Source organism: Belonocnema kinseyi, chromosome 4, assembly GCF_010883055.1.
Source record: "Belonocnema kinseyi isolate 2016_QV_RU_SX_M_011 chromosome 4, B_treatae_v1, whole genome shotgun sequence".
Lineage (NCBI taxonomy): Eukaryota > Metazoa > Arthropoda > Insecta > Hymenoptera > Cynipidae > Belonocnema > Belonocnema kinseyi.
Genome location: NC_046660.1, coordinates 60,715,401 through 60,742,019, shown reverse-complemented (window position 1 = coordinate 60,742,019; position 26,619 = coordinate 60,715,401). Strand labels below are relative to the sequence as shown.

The following is a 26,619-nucleotide window of genomic DNA, read 5'->3' as shown; positions in this document are numbered from 1 at the left end:
GCGCATACTTTGAATAAAATATTTGTTATCATTCTCTTGAAATAAATGTGTTTTTTTCTTGAAAAAATACCGGTTTCATATGTATACACCTGGTAATTGAAATTATGAAATTTTCAATACAAAGGTGACTATTCAAATAAAATTAATTTTCACACCAATTCAATTTTAATTTTTTTTTATTTAATTCTTTACAAGAACTGTATTTTTCAGGGAAACAGTTAAAGTTTTTCATAGAAGATTTTTTGTAACAAATTAATTACATTGCTAACCAGAGATGAATTTTCAATTAGAATGAAGAATATTTACTAAAACAATTAATTTTTAATGAATGAGTTTAATTTTAAAGCATGTAGTTGAATTTTTAAATGAGTAAATGAATCCGCAACCTAATGAACAAAGTTATATGCCCCAAGACTGTAGATAAAGCAGAAATTACTTTTCTAAATTGACAAAAACTATTTAAATAATGAAAACTTAAATTTTACTACATTTTACATTTAAAAAAATTAGAACACTTTATTTATGAGAAGAAAAAAGATATTTAAAGTAATGTACCTAAACTCTTATTCAAAACGACTGTGTGACCTTGCAACGTCACATCCCGCAAACAGCTGAGCCAATCAGATTACTGGTATGCAGTGGGTCCATTGAGTAACGAAGTATCCAAACAGATAGCTAGCCATACTTTTTAAACATGTTTTAAGTAATAAACGTAAAAATAGATTATGTTCACTCCAATCACTAGCAGCCATATTCATTTCCGCATCAACTGCGCTAATCGGACTGATGTTTACTTCCGGCGCGGACCCAATCCGAATGCCTCATATTCGCGCAAAAAATTTAAATCTTTACACATTATAAAAATGTTACTTTTTTTTTTAACTTTCCTCAAGTAATTATATTCCATTTTTAAGTGCTTCACATAAAAAACTTTTGGCACATTTGCACTGCCACATTTGACCAATTACAGTTTTATTTTAATTTCAAGCATTTTGAATACCTTTATTGACCTTTCTCCGTACTTTTTAAACACATTAAAAATAATAAATGTGAAAGTAGGTTATGTTTACCTCAATCACCAGCAGCTATATTAATTTTCGTATCAACTACGCTAATCAGACTGATGTTTACTTTCGGCGAAAGCCTAATCCGAATGCTTCATATTCCCGCCAAAAATTTAAATCTTTAGCAATTAAAAAAATTTCACTTATTTTTTTTAACTTTCCTCAATTAATTATATTCCATTTTTAGTTCTCTTTTACGTTCACCAAGAAAAAAATATACATGAACATATGGAAGAACCCCATTCCTGGTAATTTCCAGGTCCTTCCCGGTTTCCCGGTCAAGTCGTCACCCTGGTTTAGTAATGTAAAGAGAAGATTGTCCTGTAATGAATGAAGAATCGGTGGAAAGGTTGAGGCATGTCAAATGTTTGGAGCATCTAGTTGTACAAGTCCAAATTACAAGTCGATCACAATCTCGCACTGTTGAAGGCGCAGAGCTCGTTAGGGTTCCAGATGGGACATAGAGCGTAGGCCATCAGAGATGGACAGACTTTACCCCCCCCCCCCTCCCCCCAGGAGCAGGTTCATTTCGACACAACATTTCGAAATGTGTTCAACTACTCTTATGTAGGTGTGACCTGGGTCGATATCCGTGTTTGAATGTGCGCTACGATAATGCACTTATCTGAACAGGCGGGGACGTACCAGGCGAGCGTAACAAGCACATTCAATGCCACCTTGATTGGACCCTCGGATACGACGATACGTCGAAGCCGGCGTCATCCCATTGCCAGTGATCGCCAAACGATTCGATTACCTCCGCCTCGTCGAATTTCACCAGTTCTCCGAAAATACTTCACAAAATCTGGGCCTAAAGTGTTTTAAATTTCAGACTACTGTTTAGAAATTAAAGTCAATTTCGCATTGCAAGGGTCCGACTTCAAATTCCAGATCATTTCCCGGGGTTTCCCAGTCAAGTTTTTTTTCTCAATTTTCCCGATCAACTGAAAGTAAAATTCTATTTTTCTGAAAAAAGATCCTCTCACTTCGCTCCACGGGGAATCGAACAATAGAACTTCCGATTGCCGTTTGAGAATCCGAACCGGCAATCGGAAGTTCTGTGGTTCGATTCTTAGTGGAGCGAAAAAGAGAACATCTTTTTGCAGAAAAATATTATTTTATAAACATTTTAAATTTAGTATCCATCTAGTCAAAAATGACCTATTATTTGAAGAGTTAACTTAATTCATAGTTTGGATTTATGTTTTTACAGATTCTGGAATGACATCTAGACTGATCGATAATAACTATGTACCTCTGATGATAATACAGATTCCTTTGGAAGTTAAATATTTATATTTACCGCAAAATGCAAAAATTTATTTTAATTCATGGACTAAAGAAAGTTTCAAATAAAATTATGAAGGTTCATCTGGGATAGTTGAATTTAAACCAGAAAAATGAATTTCTAAACAATAAAATTAATTTTTGAACAATAGATAAATTTTCTATGAAATAAGACAATTTTTCGAAAAACTACCTGAATTTTTCAAGAAATACCTGAATTTTTCAAGCAATACGTGAATTTTCAATTAAATAAATGAATATTTTACCATAAAGTTGGATTTTGAACTAAGAAAAAAGAATTTTTAACAGAAAATGGAATAGTCACATTTTTAGTTACAAACCCTAATTTTCAACCTAATTGATGAATTTTCAACTAAAATGATGACGCTTTAACTGGCATAGTTAAATTTCAAACAAAAAAGATGAGTTTGCGACTCATTTTTCAACTAAGGAAATTAATTTTCGATTCAAATGATGAAGCTTCAACCACAAAATAATCATTTGTAACAAAAGAAATTTATTTTTAACTAAGTAATTTTATTTCCAACCTAAGAGATGGATTTTAAATTAGAATGATGAATATTTAACAGGAATACTTGAATTATCACACGAAAAGAAAACTTTTGAAACAAGGTGATTAAATATTTTTCAACAAAATATGCGAATTTTTAACGAAAAAGTTGAATTTTCAATTGAGAATTACAAGTTTCTGGTCAAATTGTTGAAACTTGAACTTGAAAAGATCAATTTTTAACCAAAAATTGGAACGTTAAATTTTCAGATGCAGAAATTAATTTTCAAACAAACTGATGAATTTCATATCCACCAAAAAGATGCAATTTTAACTATGAAAATTAATTTTCTACAAAAAAGACGAATTTTCCACACTGCAGGTACATTTTCAAACAAATAGTTTAATTTAAAATCAAAAATATAAATTTCTAACTAAACAATTAAGTTTTATACAAAAAGATCAATTTTCAATAAAAAAAGAATAGTCGAATTTTCTGTTAAAAGTCGAAATATTTATTTAAAAAAAAAAACAGATTTTCTGCAAAATAGTTATATGTTCTACTAGAATAGGTAAGTTTTAGTTTAAAAAATTATTTTTAACAAAGTAGTTACATTTTCAAAAGTAGATGAATTTTCAATTAAAAGGATGAATCTTCAAATAAAAAATTTAATTTTTAACCAGATTTTAACTTTTAATTGCAAGTAATTGAATTTGTAGCTAAAATATAGTTGAATTCGTAACGAAAAATGCAAAAAAATATTGTATTGTAATTCAGAAATATTTCCCTTTTGAAACCCTACTTCTACTCTTAAAACTACTTCAAGTACTTTTTTTTTCTTATTTGGAAGAGGGAACTTTTAAACTGTGATGAATTCTGTCTTGGAACAGGGATTTTTTAAACTCCTTTCTTCTCAATTCGAATTATAATTCTTTTAAAAAGTAGTAAAATTTATTTTTCAGGTCAGGATAAATGAGAAGTTAGCGAATAAAATTTTTTATTTTCGGGTGTCAGGAAGAGAGCATCGTGGTTTCGTTGCTGTTCCTACCAGCTCAAATATTTAGTTTTTAATTTTTTATAATTGCCTTGATAAGGGTGCTGCATGAGTACCAAAACGTTGGTGATTGTCTTTTATAAATGTTTTTTTTATTGCGATTTGATAATAAGAAAAATAAAAAAGAGAAGAAACAGAATTTGTTTGGTTGCCTTCTCATTTTTCTTTCCTCATTTTTAGTTTTGTCAAAAAAATCTTTTTTTTTCTTTTTTAGGAAAATTTTAATCTTTTTTCGAATTTCAAAAGGGAAATTTTACGGGTAGTCCAAATTTCTTCGTAGAAATCTTGGTTTTATTTCCACGAATTATGCACATTAAAGAGTGCATAATTAAAAGATTTCTCTTAAATACTTTAAGATACTTTAAATACTTTCTTGATTACTTCTAAGTATGTTTTTAGGGTTTGAGAGATTAAATACAGGGAACAATAGAATGTACAAATCATTTACCTTGAAATACATCTATTCGAGATCGTAGACTCCCTTAAATACTTTTTCAACTTTATTTTTTTTATAGAAATACAAATAATTTTAACAATAAAAAGACAGATATTTGATTTTCGCTTGAATTCATCATATGGAAAAAATGGTCAGCCGTTCGTCATAAGTCGAAAGAGAGCGCATGTGCGGCTGCGTGTATGGTACGCTCAACAAAATTCTTTGGTACACTCAACAAAAAGTGCTTAAAAAACTTTTCTATTCGAGCCAAAGAAATTATTTTGTAACTCCAACTACGTTTTTGGTAGTCGCAACCAAATTTTGGTAGTCGCAACCAAATTTTGATAGTCACAAATAAATTTTGGTAAGAACAACCAAAACTGCTCAACAAAGTTATTGTATTGCTGGGACATAATTTTTTTCTCAGTGCAGGAGAGTTAACTTTCAGAATGAGCTGCTTCTGCAGACAGGAGTAAATTAATCTAAAGACAGAAGAAGTACTGTAGCGGAAAATATTTTTGCTAAAGGACTTGTGATTTTCCGTGCGTATGCTGTGCTGCATGTCATATTGTATAACGTCTATTGCTATTCATTAATTAGAGACTTGTTCCGTTTAAGGCAAAGGAAAGCAGTGACTGCAGATGTTGCTATCAAAGGAATTGCATGAGCTGAGCATGCCTTCAAGCACGAGTTTGCTTCCTCTACGTTTAACCTCTCTCGAAGCAAGGAGTAATTTCTCACCCCTACCTGGTTACGGCTAACGATGCTGTTTCGCCTCAGATCGTCGCCCCTGATAACTACATAAAACCAATTATTATTACATTACCGAGTACCGAGTTTATAATATTAATTAGACTCCATGGCTTCAATGCTTCCAATCAGGTTGATAACGTCAATCACTATCAGCTCCTAAGTACGTCAATAGCTAGCATGAAAAACAAAAACCTAATTAAGGGCTCGATTTTCATCTTGTAATGAACAGATTTTGAATTAATTAACTATTCCAGTAGGATCGATTGGCTCTTTCATTATCCTTAACATAATAAACGGAAGGACACCACCGGACCTTCGAAACTCATTAACTCTGGTCATTGTGACGCTCGCTGGATGACGTTAACATAATTCGGTGTTTCAGAAATGCAAGTTAATAATATAAATAGAGAGCGTCGTAGCGATGGGAGCTCATTTGGGTAAAAACAAAAAATAATCCCAGGCCTCACATTTCCGAGGAAAGTTAACGAGGTCAGGTGAGACCAAAGTAGAGACTCTTTGTGCACTTTTGTCGTACGACTTTAGAAAAAAGATTACTGAATCTCAGTAGCTTAGTGGTAATAGCACCTGAGCGGCATTTAGTTTAAGTGAGTTCGATTACTATTAGAACTAATAAAAAGGAATATCTTTTCCCCAATAAGCATTTGTAATATTTGTTATCACAAAAAAATAGAACGAAAGATCGAAGTTTAACGTCAGGAATATTTATTAACACTGTTCGACACCTCTAACACACCTAATATATTCTTAACAAATTTAAAATTTAGGTTCACATAGAATGCCGTTTCGAAAGGCATCGTCTACGAACTTAAAAAAAAAGAAAAGATTCTTTATCCCTCGTAGCTTAGTGGAAAAACATCTGACCGGCAATCAGTTTACGCGGGTTTGATTTGTAATGTTTGTTGCTAGATATCATAAAAATAATTCGGTCTTTTAGGTCTGCAAGTTTATAATATAAATAGAGAGCTTCATCGCGATGGGGATATTTTTCATTACAAAAAAAAAAATAGATCGAAGTTTAACGTCAGGAATATTTACTCACACTGTTCGACACATCTAAAAAGTAGCTTAGAGGTAAGAGCATCTGACCGGCTATCAGTGTACGCGGGTTCGATTTGTAGTATTTCTTCCTGGATGTCATTAACATAATTCGTTGTTTCAGAAATGCAAGTTCATAATATAAAAAGTGAGCTTCATGACGATAAGAGCTCATTTGGGTGAAAACAAAAATTACTCCCAGGCCTCACATTGCTGAAGAAAGTCAACGAGGTCAGATGAGACCAAAGTAGAGGCTAGCTGTGCACTTTCGTCCGTTTTTAAAATCGCAAATTAATTGGAACTGAGACGAGGGTCAACCTTACCTCGTATATTCATTGTTTGTTTAACTACTTTGCAAACTCGTTTTCCAGGTTGCTCACAAAGGCGTCCGCACTTTTCTCTTCCCATCGCCTAATTATGTTTGTTGACCAACGAAAGTTTTTATTAACAAAGATTTTAATTATTTTTGTATTTAGTTCTAAAACTTTAAATCAACTTGGAATATTATATTGTTGCGCCGCATTCTGATTATAAACTTCAGCTCAAAATCATCTACTCTCGCAAATAAAAAATTAATTTTTATACCAAATATTTCTGAAATAAGGAATTTTTAAAAAAATTTCAGGGTGAAGAAAAAATTTCTGTTTTTTCATGTTTTTATTTTTTAATTGTTTCGTTAGTTTTAACTAATTCCGAATGACATTTCGAAAAAATTTATAACTTCCTAGCGCCAGCAAGAAATATTTTTTATGAAAATTTGGATTTTTAACAATGGAAAGGCAATTTTGAACTGAAAGATAACGACTTTTTGACAAAATAGTTACATTTTGAACGAAAAAATAAATTTTTAACTCAAATGATGAATTTTAAACTCGGAAAGTTACATTTTTTGCTAAAAAATTAATTTACTACAAAAAATCTAGTTTTCAACACAATAGTTAAATCGGCAACCAAAAAGACAATTTTCCAACTAAACTGATAAAACTTAAACCAAATGTATTAAGTTTCATCTTGTACGACTTTGGAGGGGAAAAATTTCCTAAACATTAGTAGCTTAGTGGTAAGAACACCTGACCGGCAATTAGTTTACGGGAGTTCGATTTTTATTGGAGCTAATAAAACAGCCTATTTTATTTGCCATGAAGAATTTGTAATATATCTTATTACAAAAAAATAGACTCATTGATCGAAGTTTAACATCATGAATATTTGTTCACACTGGTAGACACCTCTATAACATCCCATATATTCTTAAACGATAAAAAATTAGGTCGACATAGAATGCCGTTTCGAAAGGCATCAAGCACGACTTTAGAAATAAAAGATTTCTGACACACAGTAGCTTAGTGGGAAGAGCTCTTGACTAGCAATCAGTTTACGGATTCGATTCCTATCGGAGCTCATAAAAAGGAATTTTTCCCCGCAAATAAGCATTTGTAATATTTGTTAGCGCACAAAAATAGACCAAATGATAGAAATTTAACTTCATGACAATTTTGCACACTAGTCGACACCCTGCGACACTACTGGTCAACAGTACCGGTCCACATATACAAATTAAAATTTAGGCCTACAGAGAATGCCGTTTCAATAGGCATCATATGCAACTTTGGGAACAAAGATTGTCGATCCTCTGCAGCTTAGTGGTAAGACCGCCTGACTTGCAATCAGTTTACGGGTTCGATTCCTGTCGGAGCAAATAAAAAAGTATCTTTTTTCGCAAATAAGCATTTAGAATCTTTATTATTGCCAAAAATAGAACTAATGATAAAGATTAAAAATTAACATCTTGAATATTCTTAGGTTCTGTTTACTCTAAAACAGGTTTGTGCTAAGAGTGCGTGTACGCTGAGAATTACGCTTTGCAGAAGCTGACCGGTGTCTTATTACCCGATCGCGTCATTATTTACACGTTTCTCGAGGCTGGAGAGCACAAGGAAGGAGAAATGTTGCAGGATCCTAAGAGTGTCGACCGGTCGGTCGTTAATTCATTGAGCTCAGGTGATAAGAACGTATCCGAAGATTAATGAACCCGATTTTCTTGGCGTTTCTGAGTATGTCTCGTACATTTAAAGGCCGCTGCACCAGCGGCGAACGTCGCACCTCTGTCTTGAGACCCCGGGGCGGGTAACTCGGAAATTTGCATAATCAAACGAGCGACTGATTTTTCCGCGTGAAAATAACACCAAGATTATATCTCTCCCCTTTCCTACTTTTCTACCCTTTCAGCTCCACATCTTTACTACCAGCTTTATCTCTATTCCAAGAAGCTAATTGCTTTTGTCAGTATTCTCTATGCTTAATTATGGCAAACATTTAATGTGCGTTGTATAGAAGTAAAGAAAAAGCGAAAGGCATCGAGTCGTATGAATATTCTCCAAACTGTTTTTTTTTTTTAATTAGAAAATAAACTGTTTTTTTTTTAAATTTATTTAGGGGGGTCATCCAAAAATAATGCTGAATAAAAAGATTAAATCTAAAGACAAAATGGCATGGTTTGACATTACAAACAGAAGAGGCTTATTATTTTAAATAAAAAATGGAATTAAACGACAAAAGAATTTTCAACCAAATATTAACATTTTGAACAAAAAAGATAGCATTTCTGCCAAAAGAGATGAATTTTTAAATTAGAAACAAGAGCTTCCAACAAGAGTCAAGATTTTAACCAGGAAAGATTTTTCAGTCAATAAGGAATTAAAATTTCATCAAAAATGTTAAATTTTCAAGCTAAAAAGACAAGCTTTCTACAAAACAGTCACATTTTTAACCAAGAAGATTACTTTTCTATCATAAAAGAGAAATTTTAACAAAATACATATATTTTCAAATAAATGATTAAATTTTCAACCAAGAAGATTAATTTTCTACCAAAAAACTAATTTTCTACAAAACAATTGGATTTTAAACTGATTAGATGAATTTTCAAAGGCGAAGATTGATTCTTTGCCAAATAAGATAAAATTTTAACAAAATATAACTATCCAAAGATTAATTTTCTACTGAAAGAGTTAAATGCCCAACAAAATACATAAATCTGTAACAGAATAGTTACAAAAATTGACTTTTCAAGGCAAGAGAAAAACTTTTTTAAAAGAGGTAGAATTTTTAACCAAAAAATATGAAATTTAAACGAAAAATGTATTTTTTGACAAAAAACTTGAATTTTCAACAAATAAGTTTAATTTTCAATCGTCTGTTGAAAAAATTAATTTTGAAAAAAAAATTAACAGGGAAGTCCCAATTAAATAAAATAGAGAAATCTTGAACTAAAATTATGAATCTTTAATAAAAAAAATTAATTCTTAACAAAGTAGTTCCCCTTTCAATCAAAAAGTTCATTTTCACAAAAATTGTATTATTATATATTTGACCCTGAAAAGATTTTAATTTTAAATAAAAAGACAATTAAATGTAATGAAAAGGGCGAGTTTTTGACAAATCACTTGAGTCTTCAACTAAAATAAATTAATTTTTGATTAAGAATAGAACAGTTAATTTTCCGATCAAAAAAGTTATTTTTAACTGAAAGAAAATTTCTACAAAATAGCTCAATTTTTAACTAAAGAAGTAAATTCGTCACTAAATGATAAACATTACATATTTCGAACAAACTTTTAAACAAAGTAGTTGACTCTCAACCAAAAATTTATATTTACAACCTAGAAAGCTGAATTTTCAACGAAAATTGTCATAGTTGACATTTCATTCAAAAAAGATTTTTTTATTTTAACTCAAAAATACTTTAATTTAATAAAAAACTAAAAATTTGGAACGAAATACTTGAATCCTCAACTGAAACAGATGAATATTAAACCAAAAATTAAAAAGTTAAATTTTTAGTTGGGAAAATTAAGTTTCAATAAAAAACGAATTCACCACAAAAGAATCCAATTATTAATGAAAAATGAATTCACAACGAAAAATGTAATATTTTTATTTGCATGAAAAAGAGCCGAATTCAACCAAAAATATGAACTTGCAACCAAAATGATGAATCATAAAAAAATGGCGAACAAAAAAGTTAAATTTCAATTAGAGATATAAATTTTTATAATTTACTTGAATTTTTTTTTTATTTCATCGAAGTCTGATCTAAGCTTGATTAAATTATGTTTAATTGGCCTGAATTCTATTCACTACTATCTCACTCAAATCATAAGAAACTTGTGAATTAAATTTTTTTTTAATAATTCACTCAAACTGTTATAGATTTAACTAAAAGCTCTGCAAATCTCTTTAATTCTTCTCAATTAGCTTTAAATTTTCTCAAATCGATGCCATTTTTTTGGACGTTCACAATTTTTTCGAATAAATTTGAATTGTTTTATTTTAAAATTGAACTGTTTTAATTTCTTACGTATTTATCCTGAATTCGTTTAAATTATCCTGGAATCCTAGCAAATTTTCTTCCAATTATTTTGAATTCCAGTGACATGTGAGTTACTATTAATAAGGTACCAGTAACCTTCAAATCGTAAAAAAGGAAACTTATGTTTTTATTCTCGACATAAAAGGGAAAGTGAGTGGAAATAAGGTGATAGAAGTCAAGAATATGAGGGAAAGGGAATTAGGGAAAGTAGGACGAAGTATGGGAGGGCTAGTAGGGGTGTTTCGGGGAAACAAGAGTATTGGAAATATGTTGGCCAGGGAAAATTAGGGAAGGGGAATTAGAGGATATGATGGAAAGTTTATATAGATGAGATGTGTAGAAGTAGGCAAAGTGATAAAAAATGTATAATTAGGCAAAGTGATAAGACGTATGGAAGTAGGAAAAGTGATAAGACGTGTAGAAGGAGGCAAAGTGATAAGACGTGAAGAACTAGGTAAAGTAGGATAGTGCAAGGGAGTATAGGAGTCGATGTGTGGACCTGGGAAGGGCAGTGTGGAAGGGCAGTATCATCGGGAGAAGTGAGAAGAAGGGAAAATGGAGGTAGAAGGAGTTGGCAAAGTGAGGTAAAACTAAGCTCAACGTTTTGGGGAAATAGGAGAGATAAGGCAAACAGGGAAGGGAAGTTATAAAGCAGATAGTTTTGAACGAATAAATAGACGATTTCATAGACTATGAAACTCTTTTTTGTAGGCCTTTGTCCAATTTTCAATAAAAGGCTCTGATATTTCTGGCAATCAATTTGCGATTGGTTTTCTTTTTTTTACCCATGTTCTCGGATATGATATTTCAGCGGAAATTGCAGTTTTGATGAAGCACATTTAGGGATGATCATCAATACGAGACGAGTGAGTCGAGTTGAAAAGGAGAGAAGCGCATCGAGAAGAGACAAATGCAAGAAGGGGATTACCTTTCTGAAAAACGCGGCAGGCACCGAAGTACAAGGAAATCCCAAATGTAAATCTTGAAATCCCCAGTCACCTCTGGATGCAGAGCATCTTTATGTGAGAGGTGAAGCAAAATAAGAGCGAACACGACAAACCGTTCTTTCCTCGAGTTACGCCAAGTTCCAAGTTGGAAGGAGAGAGGAGAGGAGAGAAGTTGAAATAAAAAGGAGTGGAAATAAAAAGTAAAAAAAGATAAAAGGAAAAAAAAGTGATATCACGTTGGCCCGGATGAGAGTGGTTTCTTAGCATTCGCGATTGCGTTAGTCGAATTCCGGTTGGTCCTTTTTTAGTCCTCTTTTCGTCCTTCGAAGGGGGGAAGGACTCTGGAACGATGTGCGGGTTCAGGACCGCGGGGCTTAACAAGACGATACAGTTCTCTCTATACGATGCATCGAGATGTAATGCGAAACTAAAACAGAATTATCCGGTCCCTCCCTTTTCAGGGGTTGGAGGTCGGGCACCGAAAAGGGGCTGCAGCGTCGCTGGGGCGCCACTAATAAAGAGGGGTGCATTATAATGAATAGTGTCGACAGTAGGAATAGTAAGACTTCAAACTCTTAGCTATTCAGGGAGCAAGATTCCTTTCAGGGAATGGCAAAAAAATTTATATTCATTTATTTGTATTTATGCATGTGGTAAAAAATTAATAAGTAAGAGATGTCTCCGTCAACCCAACGCGTTCCAGTTCACAAAGTCCACTAGGGTCTTGTTTTTCGATAGCGAAATATTTTTGATAAATGTACATAATAGGAATTTTCTAAAAGGACGAGTCTGCTGACAAATTGTCGAAATAAGCTCTTTTACTTTTGCAAAGGTTTTCAGCATTTGATTTAAGCTGCGGATGGTTTGAAACGATTTTCCAGTTTTTCTCGTAGGGATTCGTTTGATGATAAACTGATTTGCTGGACGTCGATATGGATTCAAGTAGACTTGAGAGCAGACGAGCACGATTGAAACCGGAAACTGGCTTCCGCGGAGTCAGCTGATCATAGATTGGAAACCCCTAACCGAAAGTGATATCGTTGTCGAGTCGTGTACATTTCATTCGCGCAAAACGACTAGTCGAGTACGATTCGCATTAAGCTTTCAGCAAACGTTGGCGACGCATCGTATCCGCTTGTCGTTCGTAATTTAATCTCAACACCCAACCAATGATCGCTTTTCAAACCGTTAATCCAATAGAAGGCGGCCAATAATTTCCGTTGGAGAGAGAGGTGAACCGCATTCCAACTACGACAACATAACACAATTTTCGCCCCTCTGTCTCCTTTTCCGCCTTTTCCGCCTTTTCCGCCCTTTCGACAAAGCTTTGTCAATTGAGATCAAAGGGATTTTTATTTATTGATCCGATTGGTTGGAAAATTTCAGTCAGAAGAGAATTTAAAATTTAATTTAAAAGTCTCAAGAAGCATAATCGAGTTTTTATATCGAGATTCCTACCTTACCGACTTCGAGACAATTCTAGAGATTAAGTGGTTCGTGCCCGTGCTAAGTTTATAGAATTTTCTAAAAGGATCCAGATAATGTCGTAAAATTCTAACTTTTTTAACTCTACCTCGAGGACCCTTTCATAAAATTCTAGAATATGAATTTAAATCAGTCAAAACTTGACTAATTAATACATTAATATATCAGGCTTTCACTGGAAAATAATTCATCTTTTTTGATAAGATAGTCGTTTTAATATATAAATTAATCAATTTTGATGGCTAAATCAAATATTCACTTCAAAATATTTTTTTTTAGCTAATTTACGTGACTGATTTGTCTGCTATAAGAAAATAGTAAAATGATTGATAAATGAAAGTTCTTAAATAAATTACGACAGTTTAATAAATGATTAACATTAACCATAAATCACTGTTTACTGCGCTAAAAGTTATAGGTTATATCAATTAAAACATCTTAATTGATTAGCGAAAGTTACTGATTAAGTCATTTAAAATAAATGATTCAATCAATTTAAGTTCAAATCAATCAAAATTATCTTTTTTGCAATTAAACTCTTTTTGATTAAAAATTAAAATCTGTTTTTGAGTGAAATATAAGCTATTAAATTTTTTGTTCAAAATTGATATCTTTTTAATTTGAAATTAAACTACCTGATTGAAAGTTAAACTGTTTCATACAAAATTCATTAGTTTAAATGAAAATTCATCTCTCTGGTGAAAATATAACTATTTTGTTTAAAATTCATTTTTTTTGCTACAAAGTAAGTTTGTTAATTAAAAAATGACCTACTCCACTTTTGTTGAAAATTATGTTAAAACATTTTTAAATTGAATCATTTGATTAAGGGCTTTATTACTTGATTCAAAAATAAACTTTTTTCAGTTAGTTGTTATTATTGTAGACTCCATAGTAAACAATTTTACTATTTTATTTAAAATTTGTTTTTTAGTGGAAAATTTAAATATTATCTGGGAATTTCATGTAATTTGTGAAAAATTCGTTTTATTGGTAGAAAATAAGTCTTCTTGGTTGAAAATTCAACTTTCTGATTAAATTCAACTATTTTTTATTTAAAATATAAATTTTTTTAGCAAGAATATTAATAATTATATTTACCGAGAAACATCATTAAAAATTAATATTTCATTTTTATTGAAAATCATCTATTTTTATTGAAAAAATTTATAATTGGTTTAAAGCTGAACTACTTTGTTAAAAATGCGTTTCTTGGGTTTAAATTCAGCATTCTAATAGTAGATTCAACTCTTTGATTAACAAATTAACTATTTCATTAAAAATTCGTTGTTTTTTCACGTTAATGAATTCGGTTAATTAAAGATTTAACTATTAAAATTTTGCTTGAAAATTGATCTTTTTCGTTAAAAATTCAATTATATAGTTATAAATCATGTATTTTTTCAAAAATTCATCTTCTCGCGTGAAAAGTTTTTTTCTTCTTAGGGAAAAATTATTACTTTTTTTTTGATAACTCAATAACTTCGTTGAACTGATTTGTTGAAAATTCATTTTTTCGTAGAATATTCATAATTTCAATTGAAAATTTAAAATGTTTTGTTAACAATTCGTTTTTTTATGCAAAAAATTAATTTTTTTGTTGAAAAATTAAACTATTCCATTTTTGGTTACAATTTTTTTTTGGGTTGCAAATTCATTTATTTGGTTAAAAATTCATGTGTTTAGTAAAGAACAGGACTTTTTTTCAGTAGAAAACTAATATTTTTGTCATATAATGTATATTTTTAGGTTAAATATTTAACTATTTGGTTAAAAGTTAAACATTATTGTTAAAAATTTGTTTTCTTTATTAATTGCTTATTAGTAAAATTGAAAATTCATCTATTTAAAAATTCCTAAGTTTTGGTTGGAAAATCAACTATTTGTTTAAACTTCATTGTTTAAATTAATTTATTTTTTTGAAAATGTATTATTTTAGATTAAATTTTAACTATTTTATTAAAAAATCATTTTTTTAAATCAATTTCGTTAATAGAAAATTTAAATATTCCAGTATGGAAAGCAAATTAGTCTTTTTTAGTTGCAAATTAAACTATCTAGTTAAAAATGCATGTATTTTATTTGAAACTCGTCTATTTTAGCACGATATTAATTATTTAGTAGAAATATTAATTTCGTTGGTTTGAAAATTTAACTACTTATTTAAAAGTTAAACTGCGTTAATAAAAATTCAGTTTGTTGGATAATGATTCATCATTGTAGATCACAATTCATCCATTTGTTAAAAAGTTAAACATTTGTGTTGAAAATACTTTGTCTTTTGATATTTTTATAGAAAATTGCTCATTTTTAGTTAAAAGTTCAACATTTTGGTTTAGAATTCTTAATTTAAATAAAAAATTAATCTTTATTGAAAATTCAACAGATTGGATTACTCAAACTGATTGATTTCATCAGTTAGCAAAATTTGCTTATTTTTAAAGTCTGAAAAATGTTCAAACTCTAAAAAATTTCTTGCAACTAATGTTATCATTAGTTTTTTCTCTCTTAGCACGGACATGAACCACTTGAGCCGCAGCATTAGCTCAACGTCGGTAAGGTAGGAACCTAGATCCAGAAAAGCCCTTTCCTATCCACTTTTAGATAAAAAATTTCGTTTTTCGAACTGTAAAAGCTAATTCGCAAGGAATTTTTGCATGTCATACAGAATTGGCTGTACATTAAATTTCTGACGAAGGAATCAATTCCACCTATCATGTCACGGATTTAATTGACGAGCGTGTAAAAAATGCAATGGCTGCGGTCTTTTTCCGTATTATGGCTTTAACCTGATATGCGAGGCAGAGATGGACAGTGACGGTTTTTCCATTTATGAACCTGACGGATATCATTGGTGCATCGAACCTCGGCAATAATGACGCACACAGCCCCGATTCGAGAGGAAAAAGGGTGATCATATCAGTGTCTGCATAAAAGATCTCTAATCAATCAAAACTATCATTTAATGAGAAAAACCTGAAGTAATCTAAAATTGAATCTCTATAATGCCTCAACTACGATTAGGTGAAGGAACAAAGTGCAAGATGAAAAATCGAACAATATGCATTTTTCCATAAGCAATAACCAATTCTCTCGATGATCGTTTCGTATTTTTGGGGTTCGCTCTGTCACAAATGAGGGTTTCCTAATCGTACGATAAATCACTTATTCCCTTCCGTAAGGCCAGTTGTTCGGTTCTCAAGTTTTTCTCTCAGATCAGCCTTCACAATAAATCCATAATACTTAAAGTGCAGATCCCATTAAATATACGTAGTTTGTACTGCCCCTTTTATAGTAACCTTCAAAAAAATGCACCATGAAATTTCAGAAATTGGAAGGAATCATTTATTCTTGGACAAGAAGGAAATCGATAAACTTGCTCAGCTAGAGAAGCTTCGAGGCCTTTATAAGTGAGTGATGTTTAGTAGTTTAAATAAATAAATAAATTATCAAATATAAATTATAAATGATAAATTAATTTATTAAATAAATACATCTTTATATAAAAGAAACTGATTTATCTGCTATTTGTTGATACATCTTATAAAATTATTTAACTAAACTGGATTTTAATAACAAGGTTGGATTCTATCATCAAATAAGAGTGAAAAATTCCTTTATGGTAAAAAAACGTTTTATATTGATCAGATACCAAAACTGGTCAAAAACGCACAAGCGAATATAAAACAGATTAAACAATATTGAACTTTAGCAAAAAATGTTACTTTTTTCATAAAGAAAGTAATACAAATTTTAAACAAAACAGTTAAATGATGAAAAAAAACAGTTACCAAAAGAAATACATTTTTAAACAAAAATGTTAGTTTTCAAGGTAAATGATCGAATTAAAAAAAAAAAAGTTGAGTGCTAAACCAGAAAAGATAAATTTTCAATAAAAAGAATTAATTTCCAAATAGAAATATGAATTTGCAAAAAAATATTTTAAAACAAGAAAAATGAAGTTTTAACCAAATAGGAAAAATCTCCAAATATAATAATTATTTTAAAATACGTATTTACATTTACAACCAAATAGATTAATAACCAAAAACTTAAATTTTCAACACAAAATGAGAAATTTTCTACCAAAAAGGATGATTTTTTAATTAAGGAAATAAGGAGATTTGTCAAGAGAAAAGGAAAATACGATCTTTTAAGTGAAATTAATACAAGTAAAAAATTAAATAATGTTGAAAATAATTTAAATTCTCAGCATTTTAAAAACAAAGAAGATTAAAATTGAGCCCAAACAGTTGCCTTTTCAACCAAATAATTGAATTTTAAAGTGACAAAGACAAATTAAAAAAAAATTAAACTTTGAACAAAATCTTAGCTATTAACCCAATCATTCAATTTTTAACAAAAAAGTATGGGTTAAAAAAAATAGTTGAATTTTACAACTAAAATGACAATTTTGTAAATTTGAAATTCCTTCTTAGCATTATGATTCTTTAACCAAACATTTAAACTTTCAATGCAAAAAAATGGTGACAAAGTAGATATGAATTTTTAACAAAATAATTGAATTTTCCAATTAAATACACGATTCTTTTTACAAAATCTTTAAATTTTCAACAAAAAAGTTAATTTTTCACCAAACAATTGAACTTTCAACTAAAAGTATAACTTTTTAATAAAATAGTTGATTTTTTCAGAAAAAAATACCATTTTTTAAAAAGAAGGTTGAATTTAAAAAAAGGTTCATTTTCTACAAAATACTTCAATTTTATTAAAAAAATAATTGATTTTCCATCCAAAAAGTATGACTTTTTAACAAATTATTTAATTTTTCCAGGCAAAAAGAAAATTTTTGATAAAGTGAATCAACTTTTAAAACAAAATTATTACTTTTTTAAAAAACAGTAGAATTTCCAAGCTAAAAAGACGATTTTCTTAGAAGATGGTCGAATTTTTAACTAAAAAGTTATTTTCGTGCCAAAAAGTATGACTTTGCAACAAAATAGTTCAGTATTAGATGCAAAGGGACAAACTTTAAACAACCTAAATACATTGTCAGCCAAATTGCTCAATTTTCAACGAAAAAAAAACACACAAAAATTTGCAAGCAAAAAGATTACTTTCCTACAAAAAAAAACAAAAAAAAACACGAATTTGCTAAAAAATAGTTAAATTTTCGACCAAACAGATGAACTTTGAACTAAAATGACGAATCTTCAATCAAAACAAATTAATTTTCAACATATTAGTTCAACAAAATAGGTTAATTTTTAACTCGAAAAAATAAATGTATAACAAAGTGTATATCTTCCACAGAAATACTTGATTTTTTTAACCGAAGGACTCATTTTTAACTGGAAAAGAAGACTTAAATAAAATAGTAGAAATTTCAACGCGAAAAAATAAATTTCGATTTAAAAAAGATCCTTGTTCAACCTTCAAAGATGAATTTTGAACCTACGAGGACGAATTTTTTATCCAAAGTGACGAATGTTAAAAAAAAAGATAAATAATTCTTGTAACAAACAAAGAACTTTTAACCAACAATAGTTTGATAGTTGGTACATCAAACTGAGATCAACTTTCCTTGCTGATGCGGGGTGCGTACATCAAACTGAGGTAAACTTTCCGCGGTTATGAGAGTCGAGTACAACAAACTGAGGTAAGCTTTCCGTGATGAGTCGCAGATACCCCGGCGAAATCCGTTAAAGGCAGCACGTTTCAGGCCTGAAACCATGGAAAGTTTACCTCACTTTTGAGTAATCAGCTGACTGTTACCCTGCTTGAACGAATACCTGGAACATTTTCTAGCCCAGTTTTTTTCTGTCAAAAAGGGATGTTTCTTGCAAAAAGGGAAAAAAAGGAACTCTTTTTAAAAAAGAAAACTAGGAGAAAGAGTGTGAAGTCTCTATTTGATGAAATATAATTGTTCAAGTTTCCACTTTCAGGCTCATAAATTCCATTCAAGCTAGACAACTCTAAATTTTAAATACCAGTCATTAAATCTTGGAACGAGTATAGAAAGGGATAAAATCCATAGCAAGAGAATGAGAAGCGTGACAAAATGTGCTTGAGAAGCTTGAGAAGCGACGATGCGAAAAATCGAAACAATCGCTGGTTGAAGGCGTATTACGAGGTCTGGAGTGTCCTAGGTTGTGTGTAATAATCGAGAATAGCAGTTACTATTCGGCTTATAGGGAGGCAGGGCACTAGATAATCCTGTGGATTATTTCACCCAAGTCCTCATAAATTCCACGGACCTACGCTCTTACGCGTGACTCACGGAGTTGGATTACCATGCAAAGCCGTGCCCCCCAAGGGAGGGTAACTATACCGAATCTGCCAACCCATAAGGCAGATTTTGAGTAAAAACTCATTTGGATGCAGTGAAATGAGACGTGGCGAGCGAGAGCCTTCAATCCTTTCCACCTCGACGATGATCGACTACCTTTCTATGCTTTCTAAATTTTTAAAAAAATCCCCTAAAGAACAAAAAAAGCTCAGAGTATGAAACGTTGCAGGTAATCGTTCAAGAAGGGCAATATGTAGCTGATCACGCCAAATCGAGGTAAAGTTTCACCGCGGAAAGTTTACCTCAGTTTGGCCTACCCACCTAGTGCTTACCCTGCAGAACGTTTACCTGCAGGACGGTTACCCGCAACGTTTCGTAATTTCAGTTTCTTTCTGTCAAGGAGGCTTATTACATGCCCTTTTGTAAAGAGCCGAAAAAGATGAAATCATTTTTTGACTGTTCATAGTCGATTTAGTGATTTTCCCAAAATAATAATTTTGCTACTAGTATGAGAATCTTGTTGATAAAATTCTTAAAATATTTGTGGTTTAATTCAGAACATTGATTTAATCTAAAGATCAACTTAGCAGGAAGATTAACTTAAAAGATTACGGGTTGTATAAACTCTTTTAAAATAATTTTTTTTCGGCAAAAAGATCTTCGCACCGCTGGGAATCGAACTGCAGAACTTACGATTGCCAGTCAGGTGCTTTTCCTTTAAGCTACAATAGAGATCGAAAGTAGCTTAAGGGAAAAGCTACCAACCGGCAATCATAAGTTCTGTGGTCTGATTCTGAGCGGAGCGAAGGAAAAGTTTTTTTTTTAACAAAAAATCAATTTAAAAAATTTATAATTCATAGCTCTATCTAGTCTGAAAGTACATTAAGAATTTCTGTTATACAGATTCCTTGATAAACTCTGTTGCTGTTTTTTGAAGGAATTATTATTTTTTCTTTGTTTTTAAGGATTTTACACTTCTCCTGGCTTTACTCAGTTACAAATTTAATTATTTAGTTAAAGATGCAAATATTTTTGTAAAAAGTCATATTTTTTCTCAGAAATTCAACTACTTGCTTAAAAGTTAAGCTGCCTTCAATCAAAATTCATTTTTTGTTGAAAATTCACCACTTTAGTTAAAAAATCATCTCGTTGGTTACAATCTTAATTATTTTGTTAAAAATCAACAACTGAAAATAACGTAAAATGTAACAATTTTATTTTTAGCCAAAAATAATCTTTTTCAATTGAAAATTGAACTAATTGGGTAGAAGTTAAACTTCTTTGTTAAAAATTTATTTAACTTGTTAAAGACTCATCTCTTTTTTGAAAACTCGTTCACTGGGTGGAAAAAATTGGGTGAGAATTAATTTTTAAATTATAAATTGAACTATTCCAGTTAAAGATTCAGCACATGGTTGAAAAATCATCACCTTGTTTGAGAAATGGATCATCTTCTTACAAATTTCTCTTTTTTGGTTGAACATTCAACTATTCTGGCATAAAATTAACTATTTTGTCGAGAATTCAGCAGAAATTTTTCTTAGTAAAAAATTCAACTATTTTGGAGAAGAGCAATGTTTTATTGAACTCAACTGTTTTTAAATGAAAAATTAAAATTTGGTTGAAGATTTATATCTGGTTAATAATATAACTATATTTGGTTAAAAATTGTTTAATTTTTTGTTGCAATTTAATATCTTTGACCGAAAATTTAACCAATTTTGTTTTCGTTGAAAATTCATCTCTTTAGTTTAAAATCCAACTATTTGATGGAAAGTTGATATTTTTAGTTCAAAATTTAAGAATTTTTTTCAAAATTCATGTATTTTATTGATAATTCATCTTTTTATCGAAAATTTAACTTTTCGGGTTCGCAATAACTAAAATCGTTAAACAAGTAATAATTCTGAAATGCCTGGACATCAGAGTTAGTAGCTATTTTAATAGTATTACTCTCACAATGTGCTAAGTTTGAAATAGCCGTCACTAAATTTAGGTTTAAGCAGAAATTATTACTTTCGATAACTACATCTCTGCATGCCATATTATTTTGAACTATAGATTCATTTCAAATTTAACTATATTTTAATGCGTCTCCCCTATTTCAAAATAAGAAAAATTTAAAAATAAATAATCCAATTATTGAATTATTGGACACAATTTCAGGAATACTTATCCTAGTATTTAAAAAAAGTACAAAAAATTATTATTTCCCAAAAGTTTCACAATGTGAAAAGAACTTTTAGGTCTCAACCTTATAATAAAGTCGTTAATGCTCACCTAGAAATTTGTATACATAACGAAAAAAATTTGAGCCCCTCAAAGCACCTCAATAAAGAATTTTCTGTATTGTAAAAGATGGGAAAATACAGGGGATCATTTCCTCACCACAGGAAATAAATTTACGATTCAATGTTTTACAATATAAAAAAAAATATTTCATGAGGCACCCTAGTGCAGAGACACAAAGGGAGAAAAAAGGTAACTGACATCGACTTTTCTCTGTGAAATCTATGATATGGGTATTGAATTGCTCTTTTTCATCAAACGGGTGCGGACATGTTTCATTGTTTCATCTTCGGCCTCGTAAATGTGAGGGCGATTGGATCGCAGAGCCGTTGGATTTTAATGAGATGCAGCGATCCACTGTCGCGCGGCTGTTAAAAAAGAGCCCGAAGCTGGTAAAAGTGATAGGGAGTATTCTGAATTGTGATATAATTTCGTGGAGCTAGGAGCAGACTGGAGAGAAGTAAAGAGAGATACCCTCGTCCTCGTCGCCCTTCAATGGTCTGGTCCCAGGGGCCACCTTCCCATACCCCGACCTCGCACATAATGCCGGGTGACGCATAGAGAGTCTGCATAACTGCAGTCCCATTGCGATTTACTCCTGCGGAGGTTCTCTAGAGTCGCTCGTTTATCACCCAGGCGCGCCTCGAGAGTTTGGATTGCAACCCTGATGGGCGGGCTCCCAATCAGAAAGACGCCGCGCCGAGTAGAGTTTTCATTAACCTTGCAAGATAACACGATAGATTTTCCCCTCTTTTTCGATCGCTCTCACCCTCTAGCTCTGCTTAATAGACCTAGCTACGTCCTCCCGACTCCTAGACTTGAGATTCATCCCATTAGGATTAAGTTCGAACGATAACGGCAAAGAATTGCGAAGAGCGTGCGCTGGCGGCACGCGCCGGTTTCTGGAATTGAAACGAATGGCGGACATGAATAAGCACTAAGAGTTATCACCTACTTCGTAAGGTAATCGAAATTGTAAATTGTTTACAATTAGTAGCACTACAGGCAATTTGCAGAAAGTGGATCGCTTTTCAGTTCATCCTTTGGGAGTATATATTTTGTAACTTGAAATTTATTCTGGATTTTGGACATTTACATATAGCAGACTTCACAGCAGAAAATACTCGTGAAAGAGGAGAAATATGGTCATTTTTCATTACCATATCGATGTGTTCAAATGTTAAGGTTTTATCTAGAAGAAACCAAATGAAAAAGGGCTACTGCGAGTTAGCACCTTTTCACTATTTGTCTCTGAAATGAAAACCCTTCATTTGGACACGTCAATATTTTTAAGGTTTCAAGTCAGAATGTATTTAACTTTTAACAACATAGTTCTATTTGAAAGTAACGAAGATTATTCTTCTACCAAAGAAAGATGAATTTTCAACTCGAAAAGCCAAATTTTCGATAAAAAAGATTTTTCAGTAATAAAAGAACAAAAATTGAACCAAATTGCTGAATTTCCAAGCAAAAAAGACAAATTGAAAAAAACGAATCTCCAAACAAGAAAATAAATTTTCTAAAAAAAAAGAGAAATTTCATTTAAAAAACATGAACTCTGATTCAAAATATTTTAAGTTGGAACGAAACAAGATACATTTTAAGCCAAGAACGGAACAGGTAAATTTTTGGTTGAAATAATTAATTTTTAAGACAAAAAAATTAATATTTAATAAAAAGGTAGTTAAATTATCAACCAAAATTCTTATTTCTCTAGAAAATACTTAAATTTTCAGCCAAAAAATATTTTTTTCTAAAATTGATCAATTTTCAACCCAAAATGGACAATAGTTTTTGCAGTTCAAAAACATTAGTTTTTCAAGCGAAGAAGTATTTTTAACAAAATAGTTGAACTTTTAACCAAAGAGGTGGATCTTTAACGAATGAAAAGAATTTTTTACAAAGCAGTTGAAATTCCAACCAAGCAGTTTGATTTTCAGTTAGGAGGATTCATTTTCTACCCAAAAAGTACAAATTTACAATAAAATACATTATTTTTAAAATAAAAGCGCGAAATCTCTAAAAAAAATTAAATTTTCAACCAAATTTTTTTTTTTAATATAAACGATCAATTTTTGACAAAAAATGGAATAGTTAAATTTTCAGTCGAATGAAAATCAATTTAATGGTTAACATTACAGTTCAACCTTTAACCAAGTAGTTTAACCTTTAACGAAAAAAGATGAATACTTAATCAAAATTTTAATAGCTAAATTTTCAGCAAAAAGAATCGATTTTTAACCAGACCTTTTAAATTTACAAAATCAACCCTCAAAAAAGAGTAGTTGGATTTTTTATTGGGTCCTATTAATTCTATTTTCATAATGAATGGTATATTTTTCCTATATACTTTGTTTGAAAACCAAGTTCGAAGATACTGGTTTAATCATACAAATTTATAATTAAATAAAAATATTTTAGTTACTTACACTAAAACGATGTTTTCAATTATAATTAAATGGGTATTCTTTTCGTCAACTTACCTGAAACAGAAGAAGTAACGTCATGAATTAAAAAGAACAAAAATTATGATCAATCTTCATTGGGATACTATTTGAATTCTTGTTATATATCTAGTGTTTATATCATTGGGTTTAAGTAATTTTAACGAAAACATACAAGGACTAATAGTACAAGAGAAAAATAAAAATGTTTTAAAATGATCGTTATTGAAATTATGAATTATAAGTGAGTGGATCACACTGATTTGGGAAACTTTAAAATTAAATAGTTGAATGTGGAGGAGGATGAGGAGGAGGAGCAGGATTAGAAGGAGCAGCAGGATTAGAAGGAGGAGGATGAGGAGAACGATGAGGATAAGGAAGATGAGGACCAAGATGATGAGGAGCATGATAAGGATAAGGAGAAGCAGGATAAGGATGAGGGGGAGCAGAATAAGGAGGATGAGGAGGAGCAGAATGAGGAGGATAAGAAGGATGGGGAGGAGGATGAGGAGCAGGATGAAGAAGAGCAGGAGGGTTCAAATAAAAAGATCCCATTTAGGAGAAATTAAATGAAAGGTGTTAACTCGTGGGAACCAAATATAAAGGTGCTACAGAATTGAAGACACTAATGTCCCCAATACAATTTATATGCGATTTTTAAGCTTGGAAAGTCGATTCATTTTTCTCACTCTTTTTTCCTTCCTTGTATAATTATCTCTAATAACTTCATCGCAATTATTTTAAGAAACATCAGACGTGAAGAGATGAATGAAATGAAGAAGGTGGCGAAGGATGATGATGAGAACGAGGAGAAGGAAGAGGAGGAGGTGGAGAAGGCGGCGGAGAAGAAGGAGGAGGAGGAGGAGGAGTATCCAAATGACAAAAATCGATTTCGTAGAAAGAAACTGAAAACGTTTCAACTCGTGGAATCCAAATTAAAAGGTACTACCGAGTTGAAGACACTGACGTTCCCAATACAATTTATAAAGGATTTCGAAGCTTCGAGAGTCCGTCATGCGAGTCAGTAAGAGCAATGCTCTCATTTAAATAGAAAGTAGATCTCGAGTTCGATTGGACATTTGGCCTTTGGAATCGAAATGGAAGCAAAGCGTGGACGTTTTGTTTTCCGGGTTATGTTCGATGACAGGCCGACCGAATCGTAGTAAGGCTTGAAGATCACGCCACGAGCTGGAAACTAATAGGACAGTGCTATCTGGCACAACGCGCCGTGTTGCTGCGTTAATAATCGTAGAGTCGCATTGCTTCATATGCAAATCAGACAATCAGACGTGATACCCTGGCTATGTGGCCATCGGTAGTTTAATTAGATTGCTCTGACATGGCACCCGTGGCCCCGACACTCCGACAGCGCAACGCACCCTGACAAACGCGAAGTGACGCACGCTAGCTGCGACTATCCGAGGCCTGGGGCAGCTTTTTGGAATAGAAATCTCGCCACAGCCCCATACCTTCCCTTTAAAATGTGAGCATGATGATTGGACAAATTCCACCATGACGGCATCACTCCAGGGCGTCCACATTGTTTCACGACAAATTAGTTTGTCGAAATAATTATTGCTGGGACCCTATTTTCCCAAAGGGTTCATGCATACGAACAATGAAATTGCAATATTGCAGAGATAATTAATCATTCTTCGAGAGGGAATTCCACATTATTTATAATATATTCACTTTCATGTGAGACTCCGAGATGTCAAAGTGTTGCGCATCATTCTGATTATCAATTGGAGATAAAACTGATCCGCTTTTGCGGATCCAAAATTAATTTTGATATAAACTTTATTCATATCTGTCGCGTCAAAGTTGTTTAAATTATTATTGAAAGTCGTTTTTAGTTATAATTGACTTAATATTTATAAAACAAGGAATTTGTTTAGAAAATTTTAAATTTCAGCGATGTCCAATTTTCAACTAAAAGTGGATTAGTTAAATTTTGAATTTAGAAAATTAATTTTCAACAAAAAAAGTATTTTCCACAAAATTGTTAAATGTTCAACAAAAAAGCGATATTTTCAATTAAAATGGTGAATATTTAACGCAACAAAAAAATTTTTTTGAACAATTTTAACTTAAAAACATATAATGGAATTTTCTATAAAAAAGGATGAATTTTCAAATAAGTGATTAAATTTTTAACTAAGAGGTATAAATATTTAACTGAAAAAGAAGAATTATAGTTAATTATAGGAATAGTTACATTTTCAGTTAAAAACAGTTCAAATTTATGTCAAATAAATTAATGTTTAAGCTTACAAGAACGAATTTAAACAAAAGAGCTAAATTTTCAACCAAGAACTATTTTTAGGATAAAAATGAACAAAAATTCAACCAAATTGTTGAATTTACTAACCAAAAAGACAAATTTTCAAGAAAGAAGTTGAATATTTAACCAAAAAAGGAGAGTTTCTAGCAAAATTGTTGAATTTTAAGCCAAATAATAAATTTTTTATTCAAAATAGAGGGATTTTTACCATAAAATGTCATAATAGCCTTTTTAAAAATAAACCATTAACTATTGACACAAAATAGTTCGATTCTTAACAGAAGAGATGAACTTTTAACTAAAATGATAAAACTTTAACAGGAGTAATTTAATTTGCAGTTAAATTAATTACCTTTCAACAATAAAAAAACGAACATTCAACTCCT

General features: G+C 31.2%; 1 protein-coding gene across 1 annotated transcript; it reads left to right on the top strand.

Moving 5' to 3' along the window:
• The first annotated feature begins 1,679 nt into the window (after positions 1-1,679).
• Positions 1,680-24,518, top strand: LOC117170914 (nucleolar transcription factor 1-B-like). Its single transcript, XM_033357961.1, has 4 exons — positions 1,680-1,880; positions 7,757-7,808; positions 7,999-8,174; positions 24,294-24,518. Exons 1-4 carry the CDS (start codon positions 1,680-1,682, stop codon positions 24,516-24,518), a joined length of 654 nt encoding a protein of 217 aa, XP_033213852.1.
• Positions 24,519-26,619: the final 2,101 nt, after the last annotated feature.

What these genes read in the sequence shown, in the direction of transcription:
- LOC117170914 (XM_033357961.1), top strand. Translation starts at nt 1,680, where the DNA reads ATGCACTTATCTGAACAGGCGGGGACGTACCAGGCGAGCGTAACAAGC. An exon ending in TCACAAAATCTGGGCCTAAA is followed by an intron (nt 1,881 to 7,756) that starts GTGTTTTAAATT and finishes CCGTTTCAATAG; the next exon opens with GCATCATATGCAACTTTGGG. An exon ending in CGATCCTCTGCAGCTTAGTG is followed by an intron (nt 7,809 to 7,998) that starts GTAAGACCGCCT and finishes GTTTGTGCTAAG; the next exon opens with AGTGCGTGTACGCTGAGAAT.